Source organism: Cibotium barometz, chromosome 2 (assembly GCF_041138505.1).
Source record: "Cibotium barometz isolate CiBa-2024 chromosome 2, ASM4113850v1, whole genome shotgun sequence".
NCBI lineage: Eukaryota > Viridiplantae > Streptophyta > Polypodiopsida > Cyatheales > Cibotiaceae > Cibotium > Cibotium barometz.
Window position 1 is genome coordinate 30692679 of NC_141047.1, and position 11201 is coordinate 30703879.

General features: G+C 43.9%; 1 protein-coding gene across 1 annotated transcript; it reads left to right on the plus strand.

Moving 5' to 3' along the window:
* Nucleotides 1-10104: 10104 nt before the first annotated feature.
* On the plus strand, nt 10105-10932 carry LOC147640927 (fasciclin-like arabinogalactan protein 21). Its single transcript, XM_086811266.1, has 2 exons — nt 10105-10762; nt 10928-10932. The coding sequence occupies exons 1-2, from the start codon at nt 10105-10107 to the stop codon at nt 10930-10932; spliced, it is 663 nt and encodes a 220-aa protein (XP_086667392.1).
* The last annotated feature ends 269 nt before the right edge of the window (nt 10933-11201 follow it).

The window sequence follows — 11201 nt, forward strand, 5'->3', positions numbered from 1 at the left end:
GGCGGCCAGGCTAGTGTGGACGGCAGGCCACACACTATATAGCCTGGGGGATGAGGGGCAAAGGCTGTAATGCCTATGACCGATGGGGCAGACCGGATGGCCATGTTCGGGGTTCAGTGGGAGAGGACGCCCATGCAGAATCATGGGCGGCCAGGCTAGTGTGGACGGCAGGCCACACACTATATAGCCTGGGGGATGAGGGGCAATCCTCATTCTTCCTCTATGGCTGGGTGGTGAGCCAGAGGCCGTCCCCTCTTGTGGTAACGCCCGTAGCGGCGTTACGGATATGTAACACTGGTATCAGCAGCCCCCCCTTGTGAGATTGGGCTTGCCAGGCGGCCTTGGAAACGTTGAAGAGCGTGGGGAGTGGGGGAGTGCTTCGTCCATTTCTGACTGCTGTATGCAGTTCCTGGGGAGTGAAGAGCCGCGTTGAAGAGCGTGGGGAGTGGGGGAGTGCTTCGTCCATCTCTGACTGCTGTATGCAAATGCTGGCCGAGGTTAAAGTCCCCTTTCTCGAAACTGTCTGTGGAGATGAAATGGGAAGCTCACGTCGGCGTTGAGGGCCTGCGCCAGACTTGAAATGTGCTGTCCTCTGCCGCTGCTGTAGCTGGTGAAAGCCTGTGCCCGTGCAAAGAGCGAACGTGCGCCGTCTGAAGGGGGGGCGAAGAGCAACACGGCCGCCAGCCTAGGCGGCGGCCAGGCCAGCCCAAGCGGCCAGCCCAGGCGGCCAGCCAAACGGCGATCAGGCCAGCCTTGGGCGGCCAGCCCTTAGGCGGCCAGCCCAGCGGCGGGCGGCGAGGGCCACGGCCAGCCAACCAACCAGCAGGCGGCCACCAGCGGCCAGAAAAAGAGGAGAAAAAAAAATCATTTTTTTTATTTTCATTATTCAATTTTAATAAAAATTAAAAATGAAAAATTCAAACAAACGCTCTCTCTCGGCTAATGAGGAAGGATAATCCCGGCAAGGCACAGCCTCTCGATCATTTTTATTTTTGTTATGAAGACTCTGGGAGCGTAGCCTCGCCAGATTTCAATTTACACTTTTGCGAGTGTCGTCTTGCTAGAGTTAAAGTTTTGTTCGGACAAATTTGTGTTTGTTCTGTAGTGACAAACAAATGTGTTCTTCTGTAGACACCCCACAAAACAAACCCAACACGGCCGTCGTGCCGTGTGGCCGTCGCGCCTGTTTTCCACGAAAGAGACCCACCGCACACGGCCGTAGCGTCACATGCTAAGAGAGAGACAGATCCCACGGCCGTAGTGCCGAGTCCTTTGAGAGAGAGCCGTTCTATGGCCGTTGTGCCTAGTGAACGTCTATGACCGTAGCGCCGCGAAGATAGCACATGTGGTGATCACACATTTGATTCGAAGAGACTAAATTTAAGCTGAGCATAGACTTAGTGTTGACCATCAAAGTCACGTAGTTTGGCTATAGAACTGCGGTGTGTTTTATTGGGCTAAGAGAACCGGCAATGGCGTCAGTTGTGCCCAATTAGACGAAGTGCTTATCACGAAAAATCAAGGTAAGCCTAATTGAGTCGTAGTGCTCATAACCCTTCACAATCTTTTAACAATTGCTAGAAGATTGTGATAAACTTTGGCAAATGAGAACCATGTACAAGCATAGTCTTGATGTGGTTATGCCTTGTGTCCAAACAAGTTGCTTACTGTTTGTAACAACAAAAGGCTTTGGCCCGTAGAGAAAAGCTAGCCCTTGTTGGTAATAACAAAAATAGTGTCACTACTTGGGCCTAGAGAGTGGTGACTAGTTTTATTTAGTCACGTGATTGCCTGGTAAAAGTAATCCCTAAGGTATGTATTACTTGGGATAAAGGGGCTAGTATTGCTGCTAGCAGTACTCAATTGAATGGTTTATCTAGGAGTACTAATTTGAAGGATTAGCATACGCCTAGATAATAATAGCAAATTTAGATTGATTTGTAGAAATCAAAGGTAAATCTGAAGGGGTATAGTCTTGAGATGTAATGCTCAATGCCCTTATAGAAGTTGATCGACGAAGAGAACTGTTCTTAAACTTACTAGCATGGTTTTCTCTTCTTATATTGCCATGCGTCGACATCCCACTGCTCGAGAGTTTGTGGTGATCTTTCGAGGGGAGAAAGAGCCTTTTTATATGTCACATCAATTGGTTTGGTGGTAATTTGATGGTATGGGACATCAAATTCTCACGGAATCGATTGTAGTCTTGGTGGAACGGGACGCCAAGGCTTGTGCATGTAACTTGTCTCTTTGGCAGGTCTGTATGTACACTTGTCTGTAGTGATAAAGTGTGCAAGATAAAATTTAAACTTTGAAAATTACCAAATATAGCCATAAGTTGGGTTTTACAGAGTTCGGAGAAGCTCTAGGTAGCAAGACCATGATGGTGTACTAGTGCTAACAGAGTGATTTAGTTCCGGAGTGATCTAAATCTAGAGGTTAGCAGTAAGACTAGTTTGGTTGGACAGTTTCATGCATGGGGGACGCCCTATAACATTTTGCAAGCGTAGTCTTGCCTATGTTCAACATAAGTGTGCGATTGTGAGCACATTTTAGTTGCTACCATATGAATTTGGGAAATATATTACTTTCCTACATAAGCAATTGTAATATTGCATGACAGGCTATTTTGCTTACAAAGTTCATGTGCATGTAAACCCTATAAGTCGTAAGACCCCTTGGGAATGAGTGGAGCATTCCATGGATTTAATAAGGTTTTACATGGCAATAGTGAGTAGTATCTCACTCCAGATGAGCCTGGTTGTTGTTAGTATCGGATCCGACATATGAAGTGTACATAACTCGGGCTGAGTTAGGATAGAAGGCTAAACCGGAGAGCTTAGTGGTAAATCCTACTGTATCTGGTGAGTTTTGACTTAACCGAAGTGTTAAGAAGTAAACTCAAAGTCTGGGGCTGAACCGGAGTGTTCGGAGGCAGACTGTATATCTTTTGTTAAATCGGAGAATTTAGCAAAAGATGAGCTTGGGGTGAACCATGGTACCCAGGAAAAAAGCTCTTCACACTAAAATAGTGCACAATGATTTTAGGGTGATAAATATCCATCGCAGGAATGTTTTACAACTTTCCATAGATGATAGATGAAGACCATGTACTTTACGGAGTTAAAGTACATAGGTGGTGACTTCAGCGCCACATTTTTTGTAGGAAGTCACTAGTGGTGTGGTTAGGTCGGCCGAGACTCCACAAGACCTATGCACTAGTTTTTAAGTTGACCTCTATGATAAGGACGTCCAAAAATTCGTGTTGTAATACCAGAAATTGTACTGCAATGTGCAATGGAGGGGTCAATTTGTGTAGTCACTTCTTAGCAACAAGTGACTTAATCATCTTGTTATAGATGGTTGTATATGGTACTCCCACTCGGGGGAGGTACGCCATGGGTACGGAGTTACTCATAGACTAGTATGGAGCTACTAGTGTGATGATAGTGGGTACGTAGTTACTCACTACTAATACATAACTGCTAATAACATTAAGATCCTCGAGTGAAAGATACTCTAGATCAACATTTTAAATTACCGAACCACAATCCATGAGTATCGAGGTACTCATAAATATGTTGACGTTGCTCAAATCGAGGGACCGATTTGTTTGATGGTATGGAATAAGTAAGGAGAGTGGAGTAACTTAAAAGTTACACATCACTAGTCCTAGTGAGTTGTCAAGGTCATCCGTAGTTTGATGATCCCCTCTACCTATCAAATAACACTCAATTTTGCAAGCCCTGGCATTTAATCCGTAGTGATTATGAGTTTGGTGTGAGATATGGTTATGAAGTTCTTACAAGAGTACTTGTTTATTTGCTTGTCATTGGTTATAGCTTGGTAGAGATTACCACCTGTGATGGGTAGGTAGCTTTGCCGCTATAATGAGGAGGCAGCAAATAATGTTCTCATATTTATACTTCATACCAACACCAAACAGGGATAGGATGAAATTCCTAAGTTCATCATCACGAAGTACTGTGATGTTTACATTTATATTGAATGTATGATGTAATTAGACATTGGGCTTATGTAATTACCATCAATTATCTAGCAACCTATGGCTTCGCAGCAAGCTTAGTCATTATCTGTGGATTGATAATGTGGTTATTAGTAGTTTGGAAATTTTCTTGATAGATGGTACAACCCACCCAAATAATTCATAAGTGTGTAACCGCTTATGAAGGGTAATAATATGCAACAATAAACACTTTGTTACAAGTGTGAAACCACTGATCTGTTGCAAAGCAGTTTATCAATAGTACCACCATATGTGCGTAGACACTATACCACATCTTCGTTGCAAGATGTTTAAAAGTTTCTTGGAAGGACTCAAGAATATAACATATGATATTAAACACGGTCTAGATTTGTTCTTGGACCTATGACACTAGCGCGTAGTCCGCTTGAGAGTAGAGTTTTTGAGGACAAAAACCTTTCTTGAGGAAAAGGAGGGATATCCTCAAATATCACATAAACTCGAATAGTTGTGTCTGACAATACTTGAAGGGATGTGTCTGGTAATAGCAACAAAGAGTTGTAAGTGATTGGATGTAACTCGAGACACCCGTAGTGGTGCAACAATCTTTATCAAACATCTCCACATACTATATGGTCTGTCCGCATATATAGTATGGCATAAGAGATAGGAAGTTTGATTGTTATATTTGAATGGAAATTTTCAAAAGTTACATTTACTCTGAGTTAGAGTGGATTTTAACCATCCGTAGATTGATGGTAGTTAGAAACTCAACAAGATTCTAGAGGATATGCTTGTGCAAAGATGTTACTCTAAGAGAGAAAGTATCTCTCAGCTTTGGAACTAATCCTTGTGATGCATGATTAGATTGACTCTAGTTTATTTCTCTTATGGCCGTAGAGCTTTCCAAGGAGAAGTTTTAACAAGTTAGTGAAGCAACATGGTAGCATAGTCTACAAATATCTAGTAGCATAGTCTAAGAACTTACGATACTAGAGTGCTCTCCAGTACATTAGCTTCTGTGCTAATGACATGATACAAAATCAACACATGAAAATTGCCTTGGGGTTTTGGTTGAAATACCAAATCATGGCTTGTGTGAGCATGATCCTATCTTTACAGAGGTCTGGCGTGCTGTATGCGTACGCACTTTGTCACAGCCGCGCCCACCTTCCTCGCCGGCACGTAATGCTAGTCGGGAGAGACTGGCCGTATAGGTGCGACAGGTAGCGAGGCGAGAGTTAGTCCGGAGAGGCTAGCCGAGTCTTCGGGGTATAGTTTTGATAGTCCAAGTGCGGGTCATCCTGGGATTCAGAAAACCTATGCACTAGTAAAAAGATAGTTTTATTGGCCTAGTTTGTTTAAGGACATCCAGACTTACGTGCTGAAATGCAGTAAGTGCCAGGTCAATAAACATGAACGTCTTAAGTTGGAGGACTACTCCATCCACTGGAGATTCCTCAAAGGAAATGGGAAAGCATTTCCATGGATTTCATTATTGGTTTACCCAAGACGAGTCGAGGGAATGACTCAATGTGGGTAGTAGTGGACAACTAAACTGGCAAAGTTTATTACCACGAAGAAAAATGTAAAAACGCCAGAGTTGGCAAAACTCTTTATTGAACATCTCTACAAGCTATATGGCCTGCCCGCAGATATAGTGTCAGATAGAGATAGAAAGTTCAACAGTCATTTTTGGAAGGAAATCTTCAAAAAAGTTGAATACTACTCTGAGTATGAGTACGGTAAATCATCCGGAGTCTGATGGTCAAACTGAAAGAGTTAACCAAATTCTAAAAGATATGTTGCGTTCTTATGTTAGTAGGAAGCAATCTAATTGGAAAAAGTACTTGCCCTTATTGGATTTACACCATTCATGTTAATGTATAGATTCCAGCCGAGATCTCCGATGGCTGTAGGCCTAGAAAAGGAGAAGATTCAATCTGTCAAGGATTTCCTTGAAGATATGAATGATATGCTCAAAGCTGTACGCGAGAGCATTCGTAGCGCACAGGATCACGCTAAAACATTTGCCTATAAAGGACGCAGACAAGTGACCTTTGCAGAAGGTGACTTTGTATTTTTAAAGGTTCCTGCGCAGTCAGCAACCATGAAAACGGGAAAGTGTGATAAACTTTCTCCTAGATATTGCGGTCCTTTCAAGGTCCTTAAGAAGATTGGGGACGTAGCCTACAAACTTGAGTTACCGGAGAGTTCTCAAGTTCATCCTGTCTTCCATGTCAGTAAACTGAAGAAATCAGTTCACGGGTTAGAGAACGCAGTTTCTCCAGAGATTTTGGTGGACTTGATAGAGCCACCAAAGATACCACATGAATCTGAAAAGATTCTATAGTATCGTGACAGACAAACCCGACATAAAGTGTACCAGGAGGTACTTGTTAAATGGACAGATAGGGATGAGGAGTAGCAACCTGGGAACGCCATAGTGCAATTTCCAAAAGGTTTCCCCAGTCTGTTTTCGAGGACGAAAACTCTTCTTAAGGGGGGGGTAATGTCACGTAGGCTGTAATGCCTGTGACCGATGGCAGACCGGATGGCCATGTCCGGGGTTCAGTGGGAGAGGACGCCCATGCGGAGTCATGGGCGGCCAGGCTAGTGTGGACGGCAAGCCACACACTATATAGCCTGGGGGATGAGGGGCAATCCTCATTCTTCCTCTATGGCTGGGTGGTGAGCCACCGTCCCCTCTTGTGGTAACGCTCGTAGCGGCGTTACGGATATGTAACAGATATCCTACAGCCATGTGCATTACATGAGAAACAAGGCATGATGCAAAGTTGTGAACTCTTTCTTATGACGCATATGTGGGTTAATGCAAGGGTGCCAAGATTTTGAGGATTAAGGCTATGATCAATGGAAGAGTTGCTCAACACTAATAACATATTAACATGATCACAACAATAACAGGCTATATTGACAACAAACATTTTTGCCTATAGAGCAGATTATCCAACATCACAAATTCAATGTCAAAAGCACCTTGATTGGAGTGTATATGGTCCAATTGTAAGAACAAAAGCATGATGGGTAAGCCTAGTGTAGGATTCAAAGTGGTGAAAAATTAATGATGTTAATATTAACATGAACTAACATTAATAATAGGTTTGGAGAATGTTAGTAACAAACGTTACTAACATGTTAACGTTTCATGTCAGTGAAATCCCTGTTTGTGTGCAAGAGTTCATTGGGCAATCTAAAATTGCATCCCAAAGCCTTGTATATGGTGCAAGTGGCTAATGGATCAATGATGGATTATACAACGACGTGCAAGGATGAAAAAGTCATGCTTTCTAAGAAATACACATGCCATGTGGTTTTTCTTGCATTGGGGACATGGGTCCGATTGACATTGTTCTTGGATGTGATTAACTTTCCACACTTGGGACCTTCTCAAAGAAGTTGTATTACATGGTTCTTAGGAATGTTTTATGACCCCTTTTCACATACACAATATTTAGCCTTTATATATTTTATGCCCCCTTTATGCATTTTGTAAGCCTATTCATGCATCCTTATATGTAGGAGAACATACCATTAGGCCAATCTACTCCCTATGGTCACTTGTCTCCATGAGGATAGTCTACTCCATTGATAGGCCCAAGTCCAGGTGGTACAGGCTCATCACGCTATGGTTGTGATGATCCTGCACCACCAATGTCGACTAGACCCACCCCCTCTCCCTTATGTCCACCTTTGCCATGACATCGTAGGGAGTCTAGGGGGTCTACTAGATGTAGTAATAACGGAGGGAATCACGGTGTTTTTTCTTTGGGAAAAGTAGCACTAAGTCTCCTAAGACTTCTCCCCAATTGGGAGATTCATCATGTTGGAATTAGGGTTGCATGAAAGCACACAAAGCTTGGAGAAGAAGAAGCAAGAATGCACACAACACACAATGTATTAGATTGTGTCAATGTACAAAGATAAGTTAGCCCTAGAATGATAGGCGTATATACAAGCCGGGGGAAAAAACCTCCTAAAGAGGGAAAAAGTACCCTGGCGGTCCTAAGTGTGTTCACATACATCACTGCCTATATATATGGCAACAAATCCTCCCTGGGAGTGATGGTGTGAACGAGAGCTGGCACTCATGTATAGGGAAGTGCCATGCCCGAAGTAGATCAGTCCACAGAGGGGAGCAAGCCCAAAGCTTTACGGAAAGCTTCGAACTTCTCACGACGAGGAAGCGCCTTTGTGAAAAGATCGACGAGGTTGTCCTGTGTTGGCACATAGGCCAAGCTGATCTCTCCTGCTGAGAGTCTCTCCCTGACATAGTGATAATGCACCTCAATGTGCTTTGTGCGAGCATGAAAAACTGGGTTTCTCGCAACTGCCAATGCGCTCTGACTGTCAGTGTAGATAGAGGTGGCAGACTCCTATCCAACACCCAAGTCAGCCACCATAAGCCGTCTGAGCCACACACACTCAACCGTAGCTGTGAAAGCTACCCTGTACTCAACTTCACAACTGGAAGTGGCCACAGTAGGTTGCTTCTTACTCAACCAAGATATGCATGAGCTACCAAGCATGAAACAAAAACCACATGTGCACACTCTTGTGTGAGCAACCAGCCCAATCTGAGTCGGAAAAAGCATATGTAAATCTGGCGACAACAATCCCCCCTTGGGATAAAATAACCCAAGATGTATGGTGCCACTCAAGTAGCAAAAGATGCGTTTAACTGCCTTCCAATGCTGAGACCCTGAGCTATGCATAAACCTGCTCACCTGTGAGACTGCAAACTGAATGTCTGGCCTCGTAATGCATACAGTATTAGATTGTGTCAATGTACAAAGATAAGTTAGCCCTAGAATGATCGGCGTATTTACAAGCCGGGAGAAAAAACCTCCTAAAGAGGGAAAAAGTGCCCCGGCGGTCCTAAGTGTGTTCACACACATCACTACCAATATATATATGGCAACACATCATCCGCTCATTTTGAGCCACCCTCGAAGAGAAGCATGCACGAAGCCTACTATATAACATAAATTCCAATGGGACGCTCGTGTGGTAGAGGGACGCAAGTCATCAATAAAATGCATGTACTTTGCAAACTTGGATTTCACAAACTCATTTAAGAAGTGGAAAGCACAAGATGAGAGATAAAAATAATATGTTCTTGATGTGCTCAAACTGAGTTTAATATTCCACATTCGGGCCTCGCCTTCTTGTTTGATTGGATGAAGAAGAGAATAAAGCTTTTCCTCTCTAATAGGAGTGTGAACATTAAGAGATTGGCCAAGAACAACATGGAGAAGCTAAGTGTTGTCTCACAAGAGGAGTGGAGGCACGTGCGGGGCTTTCTGAGGAAGCATCTAGGTGCTTTTCAACAACAAGCGGCGGCAAGTGCTTCAAGACTACAGAAGCAAGGAGCATCGCACTTTCTCTTGGGAGAAAAATCATCCTTTATTGCTCACTTTGTAAGTGTGTTTTACTGTTCTCCAATCTAATTTGGTTTCAAATTGTATTGTTTCGTTTAACCTAACTATATATTTTTTAAATTTTTTTTAAAAGGGAGGTTGCTAGGCGTGACCCAACAAAAGAAGAGTATGATTATGCATTAGGGGAAATTTGGACTCAAATTGAGCCCTTTAAGGATTTGTACACATTCTCTCTCCACAAAAATGGGCTCATGGTGAAAATTTTACAAATCACCTCGGAGTTTGGACATTTGGAATCTACTCTTCGACAAGTAACATGTTTTTACATTGTGCTGCCAACAAAGCAATAACTAGTTTGAGCTAGAAACAATCATACAACCATACCCATTTAGCATATTTTAAGCTTGTGCTAACGGAGCAAATGCCGGGATTTATAACTAAAATGTACATATTTCATCCCTTAAAATTAAAAGCAACGTGAGATTCCAACCGAGATTTTTTGAATTTCAGCCGAGAAAATTACACTACAAAATGAGCAGTGCAGTAGGGATAAAATTCTGGGTTCTCATTTTCATGCTCATCAAGTGGGTAGCACGACTAGTTAGTAGGTGTGTCACTCAGGAGGAGCGTAGGATGTACTGACACCAAAAGCACACTAAAAAACATGCATAGTGGGGGTATCAACAAATAGTCGCCAAAGTTGATAGGTCGGATAGAATGGCTAAAGTTAACTGCACGCATTCGTGTTGGCAGCACCATCAACGAGTGCTACTGATCACTGTATTTGTTCTCGTGGTTACAGGCAGGTCTCCGCAAACCCTAGGTGCAGCGCAGCCAGTGAAGGCATTGCCTGATTTTCTGCCCTTGCATTTCCCCAAGTTTCCGTGGTGGACACTGCCGATCCCAAGCAAGGCACTGCCGTGGAGCGACAAGGGAGGGGTGCCGCACTTCCCCATCTTGGACAACCTCTTCTTGCTGTTGAAGGTGGCGGACTCTTGCTTCAACTGCACCTTCTTCGTGTCGGTCGACACTCCCTTGGTCTTAACGTCGGCGGCCTCAGTGGAGGCTGCGCTCTCCCCTTCCAACCTACGCCTTTTGCACTACCAGGTGGTGCCTTTCCACCTGCCTTTGGATTGCCTCGTCCCCTTGCCCCTCGCTTTCCGCATCCCTTCCTTCCTCAACGGCTCCTACCTCCTTGTCACCGGCAGCAGCAGCACCACCCCCACAACCTCACCACTCGACGGCTACGTTTCCATCAACTACCAGCGCTTGCTGGCCCCTGACCTCTTTGTGTCTGACTTCATGGTTGTCCACGGCATCACCGGCTTCTTAGCCCCCTTCACCCTGGCCATTCCCTTCCCTACAAACACACAAGGTACCCCCTTCTTCCTCCCCCGCACCCACACCGTATCTCTCTCCGTCAAACACACAGTTTTGAGCCTTTCTAACATTTTGTCCCACACCATATCTCTCTCCGTCAAACAAACAGTTTTGAGCCTTTCTAACATTTTGCCATTGGATGTTGTACATGTGTTGACAGGCTAAGTACCATGCGCGACTTCTTTAAACATTTAGAGCTCACTTGTGAAGAAGATGGGGTAAGAGGATTGCCTCCTCCAGAAACTCTTGTAAATTAAAAAAATATATATGTTTATTGGATAGAGAAAGATACGAAATGATATCGTTTGAAACTTGAATGCCGTAAACCGTTTGGAAATTGGGTGGGGGATTGGGGGCTAAGTCTTGAGAGGTCACTTATCCCTATTGTGTTCACGTAAATGCGTGCTTAACTAAAGGTTTCTACAAATCGGTCT

Coding starts and splice junctions, on each gene's coding strand:
- LOC147640927 (XM_086811266.1), top strand. CDS start 10,105: ATGGCTAAAGTTAACTGCACGCATTCGTGTTGGCAGCACCATCAACGA.